Source organism: Leuresthes tenuis, unplaced genomic scaffold (assembly GCF_036924035.1).
Source record: "Leuresthes tenuis unplaced genomic scaffold, fLeuTen1.0.hap1 SCAF_17, whole genome shotgun sequence".
NCBI classification, from domain to species: domain Eukaryota; kingdom Metazoa; phylum Chordata; class Actinopteri; order Atheriniformes; family Atherinopsidae; genus Leuresthes; species Leuresthes tenuis.
In genome coordinates, this window is record NW_027325371.1 from 1697649 (window position 1) to 1720223 (window position 22575).

The 22575-nt window shown below is 48.3% G+C and overlaps 1 protein-coding gene across 4 annotated transcripts; it reads right to left on the reverse strand.

Annotated features, from left to right (window-relative positions):
* Positions 1 to 4238: 4238 nt before the first annotated feature.
* On the reverse strand, positions 4239 to 22196 carry atxn2l (ataxin 2-like). Of its 4 annotated transcripts, none has more exons than XM_072368476.1 (23): positions 21979 to 22196; positions 21476 to 21533; positions 19442 to 19498; positions 19299 to 19370; positions 18308 to 18485; positions 17610 to 17728; positions 16878 to 16969; positions 15767 to 15967; positions 15369 to 15652; positions 14991 to 15074; positions 14103 to 14237; positions 13752 to 13829; positions 13609 to 13670; positions 10669 to 10964; positions 10531 to 10594; positions 10284 to 10445; positions 10006 to 10069; positions 8877 to 9043; positions 8659 to 8776; positions 8162 to 8274; positions 7902 to 8081; positions 6107 to 6269; positions 4239 to 4391 (listed from the first exon to the last, which is right to left on the reverse strand). In XM_072368476.1, exons 2-23 carry the CDS (start codon positions 21518 to 21520, stop codon positions 4333 to 4335), a joined length of 2793 nt encoding a protein of 930 aa, XP_072224577.1. In that variant the 5' UTR covers positions 21521 to 21533; positions 21979 to 22196; the 3' UTR covers positions 4239 to 4332. The 4 variants fall into 4 exon arrangements, with proteins under 4 accessions (XP_072224577.1, XP_072224575.1, XP_072224574.1 ...); XM_072368474.1 differs by lacking the exon at positions 21979 to 22196 and adding an exon at positions 21836 to 21961 and having other exon boundaries at positions 10669 to 10958; XM_072368473.1 differs by lacking the exon at positions 21979 to 22196 and adding an exon at positions 21836 to 21960.
* Positions 22197 to 22575: the final 379 nt, after the last annotated feature.

The following is a 22575-nucleotide window of genomic DNA, read 5'->3' on the forward strand; positions in this document are numbered from 1 at the left end:
CGGTTTCCTTTTTCATCCACAGATGCTCAACACGACTACGAGAACGTTCGTAAGTTTCCCTTTTCGTCCGTCCACCGTTTGTTTTGCTGTTTGCTCGAGTCGATGCTTCATATCGATGTTTTAATTCTTCACTTTCAGCCAAACAAAGTTCAGAATCAGAGTTGTCTTCATTGCCGAGTAAGTTCCACCAAACAAGGCTTTGTGGTCTTCACGGCTCCCTTTGCGCTGTTTGAGGAATTCTCTTCACTTAAAACCAACCTGAAGAACCAGAAAAGTTGTCATGAAGCAGCCGGTTCCGACCAGCTTCCTCAGCTCTTCGTGTTTGACGATGGCTGAACTTTTCTTCTTCTCTCCTCAGGAAGCGGCGAGTATCTGAACGTGGAGCCGCTGCGTGATTTACGTGAGTTTCAGGTCATGTGATCACATCCAGGTGTAACTTTACGGTGATTCTGCTGCAGAGTTCAGGAAAAACACGACATTTCTTCCTGTTTCTTAGTTTTTATCCCATCTCGACACTCATTGATCGGATCTTTCCTCTTTATTTCAAACCCAGGAGGATCGACTCCTGAAATGTCTCAGAGCGACAGCGAGGACTCGGATGGGAACTACGTGAACCAGCCTCCTGTAGGTGAAGTAACTCAGCCCTGAATCAAACCTCCTCTGGTGAAACACGGCGGCTCAGTTTGTGCTGATGTTTGCAGATGATCCACATTCATCCCAGTGCATGATGGGAGGAGCCGACCGCCTCCATCCGTCCGACGTTCCCCCAAAACGAGCTGCAGGATGAAAATGACTCTTTGTGGAGGGCTGAGACTCATTTTTCAGCCGATTCACTGAAACTCCGACAAGGAGCCAATTAGAAAGCTGCAGATTCATGATTAAAAAGTGCCTGATTTCACCCAATCAGAGGAGTGAAACCTGGACAATAAGTCCCATAATAACCATAATAGCTGAATATATGATGGAGTCAATATAAAGATGAATAGAAGAGCAAATCAACTGTGTGGAAATATTAAGAGAAAAATTCTGCAGGAATTTCCATTTTCTTAAGGAATCATATTTACTTATTTTTGCATAAGTTCCTGAAGTTTTTCAACATATTTTTAAGAAATAATTTAGTTTCTATACTTTTATTTTCCGTATCGCTTTTGTTTGTTTTCTATTTGACTCGAGACGCCGACTTTTAGCTGAAAGTTGCACAAAAGTCCACAAAAACATCAGATCGGAACAAACAGAAATTTTAGTTTTATGGGAAAAATTATCGTTCGAGTAAAAACAGAAAAGAACACGAAGAAGAAATGAGTTATAAATTAAAACTACAGTTAAGAAAAATCTAAATGAGCCACAGAAACTTACATTTATATACATGCAAAAATAAATAAATAAATGTGTATATAATCAAAAGTCTTTATATGCAGAGAAATAAATTAACAAATTTATAGATAAATGTTTATCCAGCCATCCATCGTCGGGTCAGAACCAACAAGTCCAGCAGGGAAACCCAGACATCCCTCTCCCCAGCGACCCAGCGTTCCCAGGTCAGGTGGGATATATAATCCCTGCAGTGGGTTCTGGTTCTGACCCGGTTCCTCCTCCCAGGAGGCATCCTAACCAGAGGAACCACCTCAGCTGACTCCTTTCTATGTGGAGGAGCAGCAGCTCTACTCCGAGCTCCTCCCTCCGGATGGTGGAGCTCCTCCCCCTGGATGGTGGAGCCCCTCCCACTGGATGGTGGAGCTCCTCCCCCTGGATGGTGAAGCTCCTCCCCCCGGATGGTGGAGCCCCTCCCACTGGATGGTGGAGCCCCTCCCCCTGGATGGTGAAGCTCCTCCCCCCGGATGGTGGAGCCCCTCCCACTGGATGGTGGAGCTCCTCCCTCCGGATGGTGGAGCCCCTCCCACTGGATGGTGGAGCCCCTCCCACTGGATGGTGGAGCTCCTCCCTCCGGATGGTGGAGCTCCTCCCACTGGATGGTGGAGCTCCTCCCCCTGGATGGTGAAGCTCCTCCCCCCGGATGGTGGAGCCCCTCCCACTGGATGGTGGAGCTCCTCCCCCTGGATGGTGAAGCTCCTCCCCCTGGATGGTGAAGCTCCTCCCCCCGGATGGTGAAGCTCCTCCCCCCGGATGGTGGAGCTCCTCCCCCTATCTCTAAGGCTGAGCCCCTCTCTGAAGGAAACTCATTTCAGCTGCAGCCCGAGTTTCTTCCTCTCGCTCCAACCTGCCGTCCCTCCTGAACACCCTCCGGTTCCCTTCTTAAAAATGGGAAACACCCCCCCCCGGCTGCCGCTCCAGATGTTGACCTCTGTGCCACATTGAGGAGAAAATGTCAGCCAAACCGTCCGGATCCTTCAGCGTTTAGTCGGGTACCAGGAAGCTTTTTAACTACCGTAACAATCTGAGGTGAGAGACGAGTCCCTCCCCCAGGTGCTTAAGCCCCGCCTCCTCAGTGAAGGAGCCTCTGGGTGCTCGAAGGGTCGGGTCAGCAGTTCTCTTAATATTCCCACATAGTCTTTCACTCTTTACATTTCCTGAGTCCTTGACGGTTTCCTTTCTTCATTTTCTTTTGCTGTAAACGTGTTAAAATGCAAACAGGAGCAGTTCAGAGACGATTCAGCAGCTCTTTCACAACTTAAATCCTCTGAAAACTTTGCTTCGGGTCTGATGAACACACGGTAGTTTCCAGAAATGCAGATTAATTCCCCTCGAGCCCGATTCCCCTCCTCTTAATTCCTCTAATCCACACGACAGATCGATGATCATCTTTTTCCTTTAATTATCAAAGTGTTTCCTCTCAATGTGACCAGGACCAACACAGCCTCCCTGTGAAGGTTGGAAACACTAAATTTAAACCGGATTAATCCAGATAACCAGCAACACGAGAAGGAATCAGTTACTTTCAGTCGTTTTGTTAATGTTTCTGCTGCCGTTTTTTAGCTTTACTTTGATTTTACTGACAAATCCTGAGAATGTCTTAATCAAGTCTATTTATGTGTTGTTGCTGATGTCGCCGAGTCTGTCGCCATAGAGATGTTGCTAAGCAACAACGATTAAAATCTAATAAAACCCGAGGCTGTTTGGGGCTTTTCTTTGTTTTGGCATCATCTTCATCACTCGTTTCACTCTTCGTCACAGATGACAGAAGCAGATTTGATTGTTTTGCTTCTTCTTTCCTGGAGTTTGAAGTCGTCCCGACAGCTGGAAGCAGAAGAGGAGAACTTCTTTCTGACTCCTGATCGCTGGTGGGATGGATTTAAAAGCTTGGACTTGTTATGTCTGACCATGAAGCTTCTCCTGATCAGCTGATCACGGTTCTATCAGCTGTAGTGGAGGTGCTGGTTTTCTCTGATAATCCAGTGGTTTTAACACCAGGATTATTCTGATAGAAGATCTTAGAGGAGCACATCTGTTACCTGCTTCTCATCTGTTTTATGTTTCTATTTGTTTTTATCTGTTTTCTCTGTTTCTGTTTTATCTGTTTTGTTTCTATCTGTGTTTTATGTTTGTTTTATCTATTTTATGTTTCTGATTCTATCTGTTTTATCTGTTTCTATCTGTTTCTAATGTGTTATGTTTCTGTTTTCTCTTTGTTTTATCTGTTTTATGTTTCTATTTTATCTGTTTTATGTTTCTGTTTTATCTGTTTCTATCTGTTTCTGTTTGTTTTATCTGTTTCTGTGTTTTATGTTTGTTTTATCTATTTTATCTGTTTCTGTTTCTATCTGTTTTATCTGTTTCTATCTGTTTGTTTTATCTATTTTATCTGTTTTATCTGTTTTATCTATTTTATCTGTTTGTTTTATCTGTTTCTGAGTGTTTTCGCCTGCTTGAGTCCACATAAAGACTCCAGACTGCGTGTTCTGTTGGTATCAAAGTGCAGATGAAGCTGAGAACAGCCTCCAGCTGCAGAGTGAATCAGTTTTCAGGCGTCTGCTGAACGAAGAAGACGCTCAGACGGGAATCCGGTGTTTTTTTAAGTGTTTTTATTATTAATGTGCTGGTTTTTGTTTGAGAAAAGACAGAAAAGGGACGGGGAGAAAAACAATGATTCCACTGCTCTCGCTCTGAAAGTTTCCACCATTTTTCCACCGTCTTCAGTCCAGCTTCGTGGAAAACAGTCTGTATGTAAAAAAGTCCAAAAGCGCTCGACTCCAACTCCTCGCGAGCTGAAGTCGTCTGTGGGCGTCTCTAAAAGATGGGGATAAAAACGAGGACGTGTTAGTTAGATGTCAGGAGGCGGGAATGCTGGGCGGCGCTGCTGGGCGGCGCTGCTGGGCGGCGCTCCTGGGCGGCGCTCCTGAGCGGCGCTCCTGAGCGGCCCTCCTGAGCGGCGCCTCAGTTGGCAGACGGGTGGAAGGCCAGCTGCTGGGAGTGGTGAGCCTGAACCTGCATAGCTGGAGCACAGAAAACAGACAGAAGCACAGGGTTAGGAGCTGCCTTCAGAGGCGTTTCTGCACCACTGCAGCGGGCTCAGTGTGGTGCACGTGACGTGCACGTGTCGTGCACGTGTCGTGCACGTGTCTCAGCTTGGTTTCACGCCTTTAGGAGGACTCTCTGACCCGTTTTACTGCAGGAGTCGGTCCGTTAAAGTCGGCTTTATTCAGAATCAGCTCAGATGCACACATGAAATGAAACTGTGTCACACAAACCGACTGAATGCTGTCGTGCACGTGCACGTGCACACGCACGCTTTCAGATGAACTGTATGTGTGAAAGCTTTTCAGCAGTTTACTGTGTGTATCTGAGCTAGCTGACGGCTAACGGCTCCACATTAAAGGGGAACTCCGGTGTTTTTAAACCTTATTTCTGATAAAGATAAAGACAGATTTAAAGGATTTGGCTCCAGGACGGTTCACTTCTGTTACTTTTTGTGTTTTTTCTCAGAAACAGGGTGAAATAACAGCTGTTTAAGGGGAACTCCGGTATTTTTAAACCTTATTTCTGCATGAAATACGTTCATCTGCTCACCGAGAACAGTTTGGTGAAAGTCGGCGTCCTTCAGAAGATATTTAGATAACTGGAGATCCATATAACGGAGAGAACGGGGCTTAGAGGATGCAGCCTCTAAATAAGGCATTATCTGTCTTTATTTCACCAATACTTTAAGAAGAATGAATGAATGAACGTGTGCTATAGCTCTGTTAGCTCATAGCTGCTGTTAGCTCATAGCTCTGTTAGCTCATAGCTCTGTTAGCTCATAGCTCTGTTAGCTCATAGCTGCTGTTAGCTCATAGCTCTGTTAGCTCATAGCTCTGTTAGCTCATAGCTCTGTTAGCTCATAGCTGCTGTTCTGTGGCTACTTGCAGCTAAAGGAGAGCTAACGGAGGGATTTCTACACAGGCACTCTACTGGGCCCACTTCATCCACACGCCCCCCTGCAGCACAGCTTATTCACTCCGTGCTCTGTGACAGTCGGCTAACTTCACACAGAGTTTGCTGCTGTGACCCTGAAGCAGTCATACATGTCGAGGAACTGGTCCCAGTAGAAGTGTCACAGAGCTGGTTTAGGCTAAAGTCCGGCTAAGTTCGGTGCTCGATGAGCGGCGCAGCAGGACTGTTTCTTTGTATTTCTTTGTATTTCTGTAGTTTTATTTCTGGGTATTTCTGTGGTTTTATTTCTGTGGTTTTATTTCTGTGGTTTTATTTCTGTGGTTTTATTTCTGTGGTTTTATTTCTGTGGTTTTATTTCTGTGGTTTTATTTCTGTGGTTTTATTTCTCTATTTCTTTGTATTTCTGTGCATTTCTATGGTTTTATTTCTGTGGTTTTATTTCTGTGGTTTTATTTCTGTGGTTTTACTCCAAACTTCATCACGCAGCGGGTCCACACTGAGATGAACTGGATTACAGCTACAGTTGGATTATTCTCCTTATCTGAGCAGTGATGTGGTTGAACATGTGGACACAGCAGCTGTTTCTGGGTGTGGCTTCAGTACTGAGTGCAGCCTGAGCTCGACCGGCGTCCTTGGACTGGTTCTGGTTCTGTTAAACCGGTTAAAATGAATCTTTTCACTTTTCTCTGCCATAGTTTCTGTTAAACCTTCGTTTCCTAGACTTCTGATGAAATAATGTGAGTTTTAGCTCAGATTATACTCTGATTTTCCTTTTCACCTTGAGGCGGGCCGATGTAGAAGTGCTGTGGCGCCCCCTGCTGGGGCGGAGGGCCGTGTTGGGGGTTGGAGGCGCCGCCCTGCTGCGGCGGGGCGTAGTGCAGCATGACGGGCTGCGGGCCGTGTCCGGCGGCGTGGTGCGGTCCTGAAACGCCTCCTGGGATCTGTGGAGAAGACACAGGTCACAGGTCAGCTGTTTCTGAGGCGTCTCAGACGGACTGACGAGGCGCCGAAGAGTCAGAAACTGTTCTGAAAGGCGACATAAAAGACCTTAAACAGGTGGAAATGAGCAGCAGGTAAAAGGAGAACATTTCTGGGACTTTAACTCTGGTGGAAGCCGGTTGTAGCAGGGCGGCCATCTTGGCTTTGCCCTTATAAGGACCAGCAGCTGATCCGTTGCTATGGAGACAGCTGTGTGTCATAGCAGAGGAGCACAGGGGGACCTTGGTGTTTTACTCAAACAGACAGTCGCTGTTTGAAGACTACGAGTCATATCTGAAATATTGTTGAGCTGTGAGCATCAGGAGGGACGACAGAAGCCATCGGTGTCATTTTTATTCTGCTCTCATGTACGGTATTTTTAAAAAAAGCTTTAAAATCAGCCTCACATGAGGCGGCCTGAATGGTCGCTCTCTGCACTCAGAGGTGATTTAGGAGAAAACCGTGAGGCCGAGCACAATGATGCTGGCTTTGGGTGAAAGAGGACAGGAAGACCTACGTTCTGCAGTATAATCTATAAGGTGCAGCAGACATGTTGGATGTGAGAGGAGTTTGTTTGAGTGATTTTGGGATTAATTTGGAGCTAACCCTAAAACAGAGTGAGAGGAGTTCTGAATCTTCCTAAAACTTAAACTGCTGTTGTGTCAAAGCTATAAATTATATAAAACAAACCCTTGAGTTCAGTTAAAGTTGAGTCTTTGCTGTCCTGTTTAAACTTTGAATGATGTCTCTGTGATGCTGTATGGCCGAGTTATTGGGCTGCTTTTGGCCATTATTCATGCATTTAATGCATTTCCAGTGGGCCGAAGTTCACAGGTTTTCTCAGTTTTCTGCAAAGCTGTTCGAGTAATGAGAGAAAAATACAGTCATGCCCTTCCTGATGGGTGGACAGGTGGGATATGCTTTTTATCCGCTTTATCTGGTGCTGAAAGTAGTTGTGGAAGTGGGAGAATAATCAGTAGGAACAGGATCCTTGATGCTTTATAAGTAATGTTCATGTTGCTGCAGTTTAAAGAACAGAAGAAGAAGAAGAAAAGGAGAATATTTGTATTAAATGAGAGACAATAAGCATGAAATGTTCCCTCAAACTTTGGGCAGAGATGGGACTGTTTAACCTGCCATAAAAGCTCCGAAACACAGATCAACAAAGTCTTTCTGTGTTTCCAGAACAAGATTCAGTCACCGTGGCAACCGGTGAGTCGGCAGGTGCTTCTCCGGCCGTTCGAAGTGTGTCTGATTCGAAGGTCTGATGATAATTCACGGGTTCTTTCTCTCAGCTGATTGGCTGCAGCTGACGAGTCTTTATGGGTCGTTTTATTTGGAGAAAGAAGAATCAGAAGTGATGTGAAGCTTTTAATTTGAGCTGTTGGGCTGGGAGCTGAGGAGGAGGTGAACACGTTAAACGGCTTACATACGACGGGGGAGACGGGTGAGAGCAGGGGAGACGGGGGAGACGGGGGAGAGCAGGGGAGACGGGTGAGAGCAGGGGAGACAGGTGAGACGGGTGAGAACAGGGGAGACGGGTGAGACGGGTGAGACAGGTGAGTCACAGTAACGATGCAGCAGGGAAGGTTTACCTGCGTCAGGTGGCTGATGGAGGTGAAGCCGTGGGGCAGGGGCTGGTGGGGCAGGCCGTAGCCCTGCATGGTGAAGGAGGCCTGCGGCGAGCTGTGGCCCGGCTGCAGGTTGGGGGGGGTGGGGGCCGACAGCCCGGCCGAGTGGAACATGGACTGAGGCTGCGGGCCGCCCTGAGCCGCCTGCAGGGAACAAACAAAGCTCATCAGGACCCAGCAGAGGCAGGCGGACGATCAGCTGATGCTGCGCCGGCGGCACCCACCTGAGCGTGTCCCGGGCTGGGGGCCGAGTGCTGGGGCTGCGGCTGGGTCCCGGTGGGGGTGCTGGAGGGCTGAGGGTGGTGCATGGGGCCCGTGTGATGAGAGAAGGACTGAGCTGCAGAGGCACACAGCAGAGTGAGGGCGTGGCAGGCACCTGTGATGTCATCAGTTAGAGCAGTTTCTGATTGGTTAGAGTTAAACCCTGTTCAGGGCCACCGAACCCTGACAGTACCGCCTCCTTAAAGCTCGTAAAACTCACCTGGGACCACATAAAACACCTCAGATCCTCCCTGGCTAACCGCTAACATCCACCCAAAGCTAACAGAGCAGCTTCTCCACTCATTACCTGAGTCCTCTGGACTCTGGAAGACGGATTAGCTTCTGATTGTGAGACTTTAGCAGGTAAACAGAGGAGCTCAGTGACTCAGTTGATGGGACAACATGCCCTTTACTTCCTGCTGTGACCTCTGACCTCAGTTCACAGAGGAACCATACTTACCATACATGGCCTGACCTTCAGCCTGGCTGGGGTACTGGGGGCCCGGGGGGCCCATGGCCTGATGAGGGGCCCCAGATGTCAGCATCCTCGCGCCCCCTTGAAGCATCGAGTAAACTGCCTGCAAACACAAAGTTTCCACAGGTTCAGGAACTCGTTGCAGAAGTTAAACTTTATCAGGATCAATAAGCTGGAAAGCTCCCGATCAGAACTCTGCTGACCTGTCCGTGGTAGTGAGGCGGCATGGCCTGGATCACCTGACCGTACTGCAGGTAGGACTGGGGGTACGGCGAGGCCACCAGGGGGGGTCCAGCTGCCGAGGCTGCAGCTGAGAGCATCGGGGACCCGGAGGAGGCGTGATGGTCGGGGCGCTGACCCACAACCGGGCCTAAAACAGCAGGAAGACACTCTATCATCAGCTCTGCTTTCAGGGCCTACAGACGACATCACTGCTGTGACATCACCGCTGTGACATCACCGCTGTGACATCACTGCTGTGACATCACTGCACCCCGCCTTCTCTTAAGGTTCCTAAAAACTGTCTGACGCTGAAACTGAATCAGTCCTTCATGCAGCAACTGATTCAGATTTAAAAATGAGTCAAAGTTAGAAATGAGGATTTTTAGCTTTTAGAAAACAAGGAAATCAGTTAGTACTTTTTGTTTTTAAGACCTGAAAAAGAACTAAATCACTAATGTTCAGGAACTCTGTTGGACAGAGAGAACAGTGTTCTGACTGATACTTTTACACGAGTAAAAACCCGTAAAAAAACCCAGAAAAAACATGTAATAATGACAGAAAAACACGTAAAAACCGAAAAAAGACACGTAAAAAAAGAGAAAAACAGAAAAACAGAAAAACACGTAATAATGATAGAAAAACACGTGAAAAAAAGAGAGACAAAAAACAGAAAAACACGTAATAATGACAAAACACGTAAAAAAAAACAGAAAAAACACGTAATAATGACAGAAAAAGACGTAAAAAACGAAAAAAACACGTAAAAAAAAGAGAAAAACACGTAATGACAGAAAAACACGTAAAAAAACCCAGAAAAACGTGCAATAATGACAGAAAAACAGAAAAAACACGGAAAAGAGAAACAAAAAAAACACGGAAAACACAGAAAAAAGCTGTTTTTCAGTGTTTTCTGATTATTGTGCGTTTTGTCGTGTATTCGGTGGAATAAAGTTTCCCAGGATTTGCAGATCACTGGAATCAGTTTTTCTAGGTTTGACACGGTGTCAGGCGTGTGTGAAATGACGTGCATGTGAGGAGCGCATGTGAGGAGCGCATGTGAGGAGCGCATGTGAGGAGCGCATGTGAGGAGCGCATGTGAGGAGCGTGTACCTTTGGGTCGGGGGTATTTGCCCTGGTTGACGGCGGACATGGTGTACTGATACACCTGAGGAGGCTGAGGAGGAGAAGAACGCGTTAACATCAGCTGCGACTCGCTCTGTGGGCGCCGACACCGAGACGCTCGGCGCCGCCGACACCGAGACGCTCGGCGCCGCCGACACCGAGACGCTCGGCGCCGCCGACACCGAGACGCTCGGCGCCGCCGACACCGAGACGCTCGGCGCCGCCGACACCGAGACGCTCGGCGCCGCCGACACTGAGACGCTCACCTGGATGGAGTGTCCCTGGATGTGGATCGGCGACATGTAGGACAGGTAGTGTCCCGACGGGCCGCTGTAGATGGCGCCCCCTCCTGGCTGACCCGGAGGCTGGAGGACCACAGAGGGGCTGGGCGGCGCCGGGCGGGGGGGCGTGGGGCCTGCCGCAGGTTTCTGTCACACCGGGGGGAAACGGGGTGAAACGGCGCTCAGCTGACCTGACTGCATGCTTTGTACCGTGTGTGGCGGCGGAACTCACCGGCGCCGCGCTCGCTTTAATCGGGAGGAACTCTTTAGCGTTTGGATTCAGCGTCGAGTTTTTCCTGGAGAGGAAAACAGAATTAAACCACCAGCAGAATCCCAGCATCAGCTGCTCGGGTCTTCGGTCGTTACTCACACGGCAGCGTCTGCCGCCTCGCCGCCCTCTGGACACGCCCCCTCCCCGCTGCTGGGCGGCGCCGGCGAGGTGGCGCCGGCCTGCGGCCCCTCTGGCGCCGAGCCGCCGGGTGGAGCTGCCGGCGTGGAGGTGGGAGGAGCCGCCTCGGCGGCGGGATGCAGATCTTTGACAGAAGCGGCAGCGGCTTTGGGTGGACCGGAGGAGGAAGGCGAGGAGGCGGAGTCAGGCGGGCCGGAGGACTCTGGAGGCGGATCTGCAGACGGCGTGCTCGCTGTGGGAGAAGCGCTGGGCTGCAGCTGACACACAGACGGGAAGAAAGGTGAGAGGCGAGCTGGGATGGATCCTCAGCTCAGAGCGCCAGGCAGCGATCGATCAGCTGAATAAACCGATCGATCTGAACGTTTCCGATCGACCTGAAGGTTTCAGATCGACCTGAAGGTTTCAGATCGACCTGAAGGTTTCAGATCAATCTGAAGGTTTCCGATCGACCTGAAGGTTTCCGATCGACCTGAAGGTTTCAGATCGACCTGAAGGTTTCAGATCAATCTGAAGGTTTCAGATCAATCTGAAGGTTTCCGATCGACCTGAAGGTTTCCGATCGATCTGAAGGTTTCAGATCGACCTGAACGTTTCCGATCGACCTGAAGGTTTCCGATCGACCTGAAGGTTTCCGATCGACCTGAAGGTTTCAGATCGATCTGAAGGTTTCAGATCGACCCGAAGGTTTCAGATCGATCTGAAGGTTTCAGATCGACCCGAAGGTTTCCGATCGACCCGAAGGTTTCAGATCGACCCGAAGGTTTCCGATCGACCCGAAGGTTTCCGATCGACCCGAAGGTTTCAGATCAATCTGAAAGTTTCCGATCAACTTGAAGGTTTCAGATCAATCTGAAAGTTTCCGATCGATCTGAAGGTTTCCGATCGATCTGAAGGTTTCGGATCAATCTGATCTACGACTGATTTTCAGGGTTATTCTCAGAGCTTTTCTTGTCTCTACAGAAGCTTTAAAGAACTCCAGATAAGTTAGCCGTTAGCGTTAGCCGCAGTTTAAACTGATCAATCATGACTTTTTTTAATGGAAAATCAATCTGAACACATTTCCAAAACCTGTCCTTACTTTTCCAGGCCTGGAAAACAACAAAATCTAAAACCCAACGACACCTCCAGGTGTTCCAGTAAACTACATTATTAATTCTGCTTCCTCATGATGCAACGAACCAATCAAATACCGGCAAATTCAGGATATCTTTCTACTTTTAAACCTGTGTTAAACATTAGAATCACATGTTATTAGGCTAAAAACGCCCTGAAAAGGTGCTTTTTGGCTCTTTTAGCCCCAGCTGTGACTCCACCCGGCCGAACTGTAACAAACAGCAACAAACCCTGGTTTTAAACCTTTTAAACCTGTGTTAACCATTAATATCACATGTTATTAGGCTAAAAACGGCCTGAAAAGGTGCTTTTTGGCTCTTTTAGTCCCAGCTGTGACTCCACCCGGCCGAACTGTAACAAACAGCAACAAACCCTGGTTTTAAACCTTTTAAACCTGTGTTAACCATTAATATCACGTGTTATTAGGCTAAAAACGCCCTGAAAAGGTGCTTTTTGGCTCTTTTAGCCCCAGCTGTGACTCCACCCGGCCGAACTGTAACAAACAGCAACAAACCCTGGTTTTAAACCTTTTAAACCTGTGTTAAACATTAGAATCACGTGTTATTAGGCTAAAAACGGCCTGAAAAGGTGCTTTTTGGCTCTTTTAGTCCCAGCTGTGACTCCACCCGGCCGAACTGTAACAAACAGCAACAAACCCTGGTTTTAAACCTTTTAAACCTGTGTTAACCATTAATATCACGTGTTATTAGGCTAAAAACGCCCTGAAAAGGTGCTTTTTGGCTCTTTTAGCCCCAGCTGTGACTCCACCCGGCCGAACTGTAACAAACAGCAACAAACCCTGGTTTTAAACCTTTTAAACCTGTGTTAACCATTAGAATCACATGTTATTAGGCTAAAAACGGCCTGAAAAGGTGCTTTTTGGCTATTTTAGTCCCAGCTGTGACTCCACCCGGCCGAACTGTAACAAACAGCAACAAACCCTGGTTTTAAACCTTTTAAACCTGTGTTAACCATTAGAATCACATGTTATTAGGCTAAAAACGGCCTGAAAAGGTGCTTTTTGGCTATTTTAGCCCCAGCTCTGACTCCACCCGGCCGAACTGTAACAAACAGCAACAAACCCTGGTTTTAAACCTTTTAAACCTGTGTTAACCATTAGAATCACATGTTATTAGGCTAAAAACGCCCTGAAAAGGTGCTTTTTGGCTCTTTTAGCCCCAGCTGTGACTCCACCCGGCCGAACTGTAACAAACAGCAACAAACCCTGGTTTTAAACCTTTTAAACCTGTGTTAACCATTAGAATCACATGTTATTAGGCTAAAAACGCCCTGAAAAGGTGCTTTTTGGCTCTTTTAGTCCCAGCTGTGACTCCACCCGGCTGAACTGTAACAAACAGCAACAAACCCTGGTTTTAAACCTTTTAAACCTGTGTTAACCATTAATATCACATGTTATTAGGCTAAAAACGCCCTGAAAAGGTGCTTTTTGGCTATTTTAGTCCCAGCTGTGACTCCACCCGGCCGAACTGTAACAAACAGCAACAAACCCTGGTTTTAAACCTTTTAAACCTGTGTTAACCATTAGAATCACATGTTATTAGGCTAAAAACGGCCTGAAAAGGTGCTTTTTGGCTATTTTAGCCCCAGCTCTGACTCCACCCGGCCGAACTGTAACAAACAGCAACAAACCCTGGTTTTAAACCTTTTAAACCTGTGTTAAACATTAGAATCACGTGTTATTAGGCTAAAAACGCCCTGAAAAGGTGCTTTTTGGCTCTTTTAGCCCCAGCTGTGACTCCACCCGGCCGAACCCCCCCGCAGCCTCACCCTGAACTCTTTGCCGAACTTGCGGAGCTCCTCCAGCTGGGCTCTCTGCTGCACCGACGGAGCTGTTGGGAGGAGAGGATCAGCGGCTTCAGAGACCAACAGCTGTACAGATGCTGGAGCGACAGCCACAGAGAGCCTCTTACCTTTGCTGCTCTTCCCCTCCGGCGGACCCGACTGACTCTCTGTTCGCTCTTTAGCGGCTGAGCTCAGGATTTCGTTCACTGCAGGAAGACGAGGAGGTTAAAGGTCAAATCACGAGTGTTTCAGATCAGATCTACAGGAAATCAGAGCTTCTGGACAGGAAAAATTGACTTTATCTCAACCGATCCAACCCGAGGACGAGCTACAGCGTTTCTTTTGACCTTTTCTCGTCCTCTGGATGAACCACATCAGATGATCTTTGACATTTTTCAGGTTTTTAAACTGAATAAACTGTAAAAAGTCAAATAAAACTTCCAGAAAAGCAGTTTTTCTGTCTAAAAATTAAGTCTCACCATCAATGGGGAAGAGCGGGGTGGGACCAGAAGGCTTGATGGTGGTGGTTGCCGTGGTGACAGCAGAAGGGGAGGAGTCCAGGTAAGCGGGGCCAGCATCTGGGGGAGGGGCTTCTGTTTTCTGAGGTCGTGACCCTGGAGGGGGGAGGGATAAACTTTAGCTCCACAGCAGGCGGAGGACGGGTTGGAAAAGACTTTCGTGACTCGCTTTGCAGTTACGTTAGCCTGCGAGCATCGCTAGCCTGCGAGCATCGTTAGCCTGCGAGCATCGTTAGCCTGCGAGCATCGTTAGCCCTTTGAGCATCGTTAGCCTGTGAGCATCGTTAGCCTGCGAGCATCCTTAGCGCTCGAGCATCGTTAGCCTGCGAGCATCGTTAGCCTGTGAGCATCCTTAGCGCTCGAGCATCGTTAGCCTGTGAGCATCGTTAGCTTGCGAGCATCGTTAGCCTGCGAGCATCGTTAGCCCTTTGAGCATCGTTAGCCTGTGAGCATCCTTAGCGCTCGAGCATCGTTAGCCTGCGAGCATCGTTAGCCTGTGAGCATCGTTAGCTTGTGAGCATCGTTAGCCTGCGAGCATCGTTAGCCTGCGAGCATCGTTAGCCTGCGAGCATCGTTAGCCTGCGAGCATCCTTAGCGCTCGAGCATCGTTAGCCTGCGAGCATCGTTAGCCTGTGAGCATCCTTAGCGCTCGAGCACCGTTAACCTGAGAGCATCGTTAGCTTGTGAGCATCGTTAGCATTCGAGCTTCGTTAGCGTGTGAGCATCGTTAGCCTGTGAGCTTCGTTAGCCTGTGAGCTTCGTTAGCCTGTGAGCTTCGTTAGCCTGTGAGATTCGTTAGCCTGTGAGATTCGTTAGCCTGTGAGCATCGTTAGCATTCGAGCATCGTACCTGCAGAGGAAGCCTGAGGGTTTGGGGTGCGCAGCGTTCTGTTACTCGGGAGTCTCTGCGATTTCGGAGACATTCTGGATGAAACTGAAAAAGAAATCAATATTAATCCGGCTGATCAGCAGCTGGACCTGAAAGGCTGAATACAGCACATGGCTCCCTCTGGGCCATGTGGTCCAGAACAGCGTTTCCTCAGCGTAATAAACTCAGAACACAGATTAATTTCCCTCCGATTCAAGCTTAATTCTGGTTCTGGTGCCAGCACAGCCCTGCTTTTGGTGCTGAAACAGAAAGAACTGGTTCTCAGTTGGATTCTGGCTTCCAACCAGAACTGGAGCCCAACCCGTGGAGTCGCAGGCTGCTTTAACGCCGCTAACTTACCTCCATTCACAGAGCGAGTGTCGGCCGGCGCCGCGGCGTGCGGCAGAGACTGTGGGGGCGCGTGATTGGTGCAGGGCGGGCTGCTGGCGGAGGGCGGGCTGCTCTGCGGTTGGTGGGGAGAGTAGGCGGTCCTGGCGGACATCGGGCTGCTCCTGTCAGACGGCGGTTTGGGGGACGGGGAGCTGGGCGGCGGGTGCCTGGAGGCAGCCGGCGCCGCGGTCCGACCGGAGGCTCCGCCCCTGACGACCTCTCGGGTCCTCTGGGGCGGCGCGTATTTACCTTCCCTGGAAAACAGCAGCGAGACGGGTTAAACTGAGCTCTGCTCCATCCGTTTTCAGCTGAAACTCAGACCAAAAACCGCCCTGAAGCTATTTAACCGGTTCTCAGGTGACTGGTACCTGCTGCTGAACCCGGGGCTGCCCTTTTCCTCCCGCTCACGCACCACCGAGCTGTATTTGTCCTCCTCGCTTCGCCCCTCTTCGTTCTCCAGGGAGACGCGGCGGCGGTACTGCAGGCTGCTCTCGATCTCGTTGGCCAGCCGAGCCGCTCGCGCCTCGCGCTGCCGGTAAACCTCGGAGTTCCCCCTCTCCAGGGGCACGCTGGGACACAAAACCCAACAGAACCCCGTGAAGCGAGCCGTTTAACGGGAAAACAGCGTCAAATTCATTCGAAAAGCCTTAAAAACAACAGAAACACAGCTTCTAACGGACTTTGAGTGGTTTTATTCTCACAGATTAGAGCCTTAAAGTGAACGTTTGCTGCTGAAATAAGAAAATTTTTGGATTTATCAGGAGAAATGTTCTTATAAACCGAGATTTAATCAGATCTGTGGAACAAACTACCTGCTGATCCGAAACATTCCTGCTTTCCCGAGCCGACAGTTAACAGCTAAAAGCATCAGAACCGTCACAAATAGGCCAAAAGTGACGGAGAAACAGTAAAATTACAGTGAAATGAGTCATTTTCTAAGGGATGTTCTTCTTAAATCAGGACAATACAGACGAGTTTATGGCTGCATCCTGCTGGAAATATAAAAATAATATAAATATGAAGAAGAAATCGGATCCAAGTGAGTTCACGATTAACTGAAAGTCTCATTTATGTGATAGAAATAAGCTAAAAACTAGAATAAAGTGTGACAGTCTCATTAATGGCTGTTCAGATATCAGCAAACAGGAGAAACCTGAAGAAGAAACTGGTTCCTCTGACAGTTCAGATCATCAGGAAAAAACAACCTTTTGCATTAAAACCTAAAATTAGGAGAAATAAAGCAGGTTCAGATGACTTTGAATACATTTAGTGAACTAAGAGTCGCGTTTTTCTGGGTGAAATCAGCTCATTTTGCTGGAAAAGTCTTTCTAAAAGTCTGAATAGCAGCAGAAATAATAATAAAAAGCTCATTTATTGCAGAATAACTTTTAAAAACAGCAGAAAAGTATCCGTCCAGCTTCAGTTTCCTCTTTAATTTGGACGAAACAAAGACTCTTCTGAGCTGAAAGAGCAGCTTACGTGTAGGAGGAGAGGTTCGAGTCGTAGGTGGACTTCACGCCGTACGTCTCCTCGTTGAACTTGAACATCTCGTTGGCGTCCCATCCGTTAGACTGACGGGGAAAATCAGGAGGAAATTAACCTTTGACCTTTAAACTCAAAGCAGAACTTCACACGTTCAATTTTGCTCGAGTTTTAATCTCTTAACGCTCTGAAAAACAACAGGAAAGTCATCCGGGCCGCCGCAGACCAGCTGACTGCGTGATGACATCACCAGCGGTGACTCAGGCCTGTGATGACATCACCAGCGGTGACTCAGGCCTGTGATGACATCACAAGCGTGTGATGACATCACCAGCGGTGACTCAGGCCTGTGATGACATCACAAGCGTGTGATGACATCACCAGCGGTGACTCAGGCTTGTGATGACATCACCAGCCGTGACTCAGGCCTGTGATGACATCACCAGCCGTGACTCAGGCCTGTGATGACATCACCAGCGGTGACTCAGGCATGTGATGACATCACAAGCGTGTGATGACATCACCAGCGGTGACTCAGGCCTGTGATGACATCACCAGCGTGTGACTCAGGCCTGTGATGACATCACCAGCGTGTGACTGACAACAAGCAGCAGAGACAGAATCTATCTTCTGATAAAAACGGGTGAAAGCGGCGCTCGGACAGACCAGCGATGGCGTTCACCTTCAGTTCTCTGGAAGGTTGTTCTATCAGGAAGCTAAAAAACTCACTGCGTCCGACTCCAGATCGAAGTTTTCCTCGTTTCCGTCTCCGTCCCACCGCTGCAGCACCTTCTCGCGGTGCTCGCCGTTCAGCCGTGACGAGCCGATGGCGGTGTCGGTGAAGGCGTCTGCGGAAAGAAGGAAAATCCGCCTCAGTCAGACACAGCAAACAAAGCGCTGCCCGGTGGAAACGGTCCCTGCGTCTAACCTCCTGATTCTGCCCCGATAACAACGTTTTAATCAGAAACAAACACAGAAACACTTAAAGTCAGATAAATCATTAAAATACGGTGAGTTCACTAAGTAAGTGATCTGAAACTGAAGTAAATACAGGAACAGAGACAGAAATTAGATGTTTTCTTATTGAAATAAAGTAAATTAACGTTAATATGAGCCGAAATTAATAAAGTTCCAAATCAAAGCATTTTATTTCATCCTTTATTTAATTTTAGCTTCATATGTTGCTTTGGCAGCGTCAGTCCTCCGCTACTCTGTGGGAGGAGCCTGTGGGAGGGGCCTGTGGGAGGGGCCTGTGGGAGGAGCCTGTGGGAGGGGCCTGTGGGAGGAGCCTGTGGGAGGGGCCTGTGGGAGGAGCCTGTGGGAGGGGCCTGTGGGAGGAGCCTGTGGGAGGGGCCTGTGGGAGGGGCCTGTGGGAGGAGCCTGTGGGAGGGGCCTGTGGGAGGAGCCTGTGGGAGGGGCCTGTTTACCTCTGACTGCGAAGCTCAAATCGACGTCTCTGCAGGTCATGGTGACGAGGTCAGCGGGGCTGAAGATCATCGTGTCGGTGATGTCTTCGATCTTTGGAGGCGAGGACTGTCCTCCACCTTCTCCTCCACCTCCGCCTCCGTCACTCCGTTTGTGAACGGCGTCCACAGCGAGCTCACACTGGAAACCAGAGAACACGCAGCGCGTCTTATCTGATGTCACGTTCCAGCTCTGCAGCTTCACATCTCATTAAGCATGTTTTTATCTTTTATTTCTTCCCAGCAGGAAGAAACAAAGCTGGATAAAACCTGATAAAACTCAATAAAACCTGATAAAAACCGGATACAACCTGATAAAAAACAGATAAAACTGGATAAAACCTGATAAAACTGGATTAAAGCTGATAAAACTGGATTAAAGCTGATAAAACCTGACAAAAACCGGATAAAGCTGATTAAAGCTGATAAAACTGGATTAAAGCTGATAAAACCTGACAAAAACCGGATAAAACTGGATTAAAGCTGATAAAACTGGATTAAAGCTGATAAAACCTGATAAAACTGGATTAAAGCTGATAAAACAACGGATAAAACCTGATTTAAAGCTGATAAAACCTGATAAAACTGGATTAAAGCTGATAAAACCTGATAAAACTGGATTAAAGCTGATAAAAACCTGATAAAACTGGATTAAAGCTGATAAAACCTGATAAAACTGGATTAAAGCTGATAAAACCTGATAAAACTGGATTAAAGCTGATAAAACCTGATAAAACTGGATTAAAGCTGATAAAACCTGATAAAACTGGATTAAACCTGATAAAACTGGATTAAAGCTGATAAAACCTGACAGTTCCCTCCTAAAAGCAACATTTCTTCCAACCCTTTCTTTGCCATCTTCTGTTCAACGTGCCTCAGGTTGTATCTGGAAGGACTGAACGGGTTAAACGAGCAGTTTGGAGGATTTCTGCGGACATCGGCTGTTAAACTTTACCTGTGAGCTCAGCGTCTTGAAGATCCCTTCGTACGCGGCGCCATTTTTCACTCTGACGTCGCAGGTGGAGCCCTGGAAGCAGCAGGGAGGAGTTTTCAGTGTGTTTGTGGTGTTCAGGTCCAAACTAAATCAGCTGTACTCACCACCACCGCTGTGAGGAAGTGGAGCATTCGGGCATTGTTGTAGACGCCGTCAAAAACCTGCAAATCCAGAGAATTTGGGATGTTTAAAGACCGGTTCAGACCGTCTGTAATGACATTAAATTCAATCCAGTCAAACTTTTACTTGACTTCTGACTATAAAACAGGTTTCTGCCTTCTTTCACCTTCGTAATGTCGTTAAAATCAGGAACATCCAGAGAAACTGCTCCATGCATCTGTTCCTTCAGGACTGAACTACTGTAATTCTTTATTATTGTTCTGTCCCACAGATTCTCTGAAAAGCCTCCAGCTGATCCAGAACCCTGCAGCCAGAGTTCTGATGAGATCTAAGCAGAATGGGAGGCAGAGCCTTCAGTTATCAGGCCCCTAAAAGCAGAGTGGGAGGCAGAGCCTTCAGTTATCAGGCCCCTAAAAGCAGAACGGGAGGCAGAGCCTTCAGTTATCAGGCCCCTAAAAGCAGAACGGGAGGCAGAGCCTTCAGTTATCAGGCCCCTAAAAGCAGAACGGGAGGCAGAGCCTTCAGTTATCAGGCCCCTAAAAGCAGAATGGGAGGCAGAGCCTTCAGTTATCAGGCCCCTAAAAGCAGAACGGGAGGCAGAGCCTTCAGTTATCAGGCCCCTAAAAGCAGAATGGGAGGCAGAGCCTTCAGTTATCAGGCCCCTAAAAGCAGAATGGGAGGCAGAGCCTTCAGTTATCAGGCCCCTAAAAGCAGAATGGGAGGCAGAGCCTTCAGTTATCAGGCCCCTAAAAGCAGAAGGGGAGGCAGAGCCTTCAGTTATCAGGCCCCTAAAAGCAGAATGGGAGGCAGAGCCTTCAGTTATCAGGCCCCTAAAAGCAGAAGGGGAGGCAGAGCCTTCAGTTATCAGGCCCCTAAAAGCAGAATGGGAGGCAGAGCCTTCAGTTATCAGGCCCCTAAAAGCAGAATGGGAGGCAGAGCCTTCAGTTATCAGGCCCCTAAAAGCAGAATGGGAGGCAGAGCCTTCAGTTATCAGGCCCCTAAAAGCAGAACGGGAGGCAGAGCCTTCAGTTATCAGGCCCCTAAAAGCAGAATGGGAGGCAGAGCCTTCAGTTATCAGGCCCCTAAAAGCAGAACGGGAGGCAGAGCCTTCAGTTATCAGGCCCCTAAAAGCAGAATGGGAGGCAGAGCCTTCAGTTATCAGGCCCCTAAAAGCAGAATGGGAGGCAGAGCCTTCAGTTATCAGGCCCCTAAAAGCAGAATGGGAGGCAGAGCCTTCAGTTATCAGGCCCCTAAAAGCAGAATGGGAGGCAGAGCCTTCAGTTATCAGGCCCCTCTCTGTGGAACCAGCTGCCAGTTTGGCTTCAGGAAGCAGACACCCTCTCTACCTTTAAGATCAGGCTGAAACTTTCCTTTCTGATAAAGCTTATAGTTAGGGATGGCTCAGGTGAGCCTGAAACATCCCATAGTTCTGCTGCTATAGGCCCTGCCTGCTGGGGGAGCTCCCATGATGCACCTCTCCTCCCTCCATGTACAGATGACATCATTGTTGTCATTAACTTGTGTTTCTCTCTCTCAGCAGGTGTCTCTGGCCTGGTGTTACGCTGCTTGTTGTCCCCTCTTTCCTGTCCTCTCAGCCCCAGCTGGTCCAGGCAGATGGACCCTTCCTGGTTCTGGTTCTTATGGAGGTTTCTTCCTGGTTCTGGTTCTGATGGAGGTTTCTTCCTGTTTAAAGGGAGTTTTTTCTCTCCACAGTCGCCTCGTGCAGCTCAGGATCAGAGAGAAGTTTCAGTGGAATCTGTTGGTTTCCATTTGCAAGGGACTCTTTTTTAAATTGGTTCTGTATTAATTGGACTACATCTTTAGAGTTATTTAGGAGTATTTGGAGCTAAATGAATCACAGTTATTCGGACTTGAAGTTCCAGGCCCCATTTAAAGCCCCTTCTTTTGTTTATTTCTGCCTCATTTCTTCCAGCTTAAACAGGAGCTCCGTGTGAACACCAGCTGCCTTTTAAATGTCCCTGAACCGGAGGAGCTTGTTGTGCACCGTGTGTACTCACAGAGCTGCTGACAGGAGCTGCCTGGGTCTGGGCTGGTGGCTTCATTGTGCTCCTGGTCCTACAAAAGGTGAAAGCAGGCTGTCAGCTCCCTCACAAAGAACAAGAACAGGAAACACAGCGACCTCTCTGACATTCACCCCAGCGCCTTACAGGCTGACACGGACAACACTTAGCTACCACTCACTGTTTCTCTTAAAGTCAGAGCTTCGCGCTGTTTGGTACACAATAATAATGCAGCTAGCTGACGAAGCTAACTGCGCTAGCTTGGCGAAGACGTTCAGCGCTACCAACAGCCGAACCGAACCGCGCCGGCATCACTACAAACTGACAGCTGAGCGAGTCTGAGGGTGTAAATTATACTTTTTAGTCATGTGCATCCCTGTTCATCCGGTCGCGTCGTCCCACTGAAAAGTCACACAGTTTGACAGGCCGAACACGATATGCCGCAGAAAAACAACAACAAAACCCAGCGCCGGGAGCGCTCGGTTAGCTGCTAGCCTTACCCGTGCTACTGCGAGGCGGGCGGGGTCTAACACACGGGCTGGTTCCAGGTGTCAGAAAACCGAACAAAATGCTTCAGGTGTACAGCACAGACATTTAATCCTAATTAAATTCACATTCCCTTGTGATGTAGCGAACGTGTAGGTGCTCATGTTGACGCATTTCAACAGCGCGTCAGAATTAGCCGGACTCCGCGGAGTCATGGAACGAACAAAGCAATCGGAAGCCCCGCCTACTTCTACACTGAAGCATCTGATTGGACAACCTTTACTCAGTTTGTTCGTGACCTATGATTCCATTGGTCGGGCCCGATGACAATCACAAATCACCCGGGCAGTTTCTCCAAATCCGCCTCTCTGGAAGTCACGTCATGAAAATCACGTTGGGGATTGTTTTGCTTCGGTTTTTAACTCATCTACAAATTACAAAGAATAAATTCGGTTTTAAACCAACGACAGGCCGATTAAAGATAACAAAATTACCATTTTTTTGACAAATTTACCAATACAATTTGATCCTAAGAGCTTCAATGAGGTCACTGAGACTTTTTCTTCTTGGTTCTTATAAAGGTTTCGATCCTTATTTAAGAGGCTTCTTCA

Coding starts and splice junctions, on each gene's coding strand:
- atxn2l (XM_072368473.1), bottom strand. Junction 10,965..13,608: donor AGTTCGGCAAAGAGTTCAGG/GTGAGGCTGCGG, acceptor TCTGTGTGTCAG/CTGCAGCCCAGCGCTTCTCC. Junction 4,392..6,106: donor CTACATCGGCCCGCCTCAAG/GTGAAAAGGAAA, acceptor TCTGTGCTCCAG/CTATGCAGGTTCAGGCTCAC.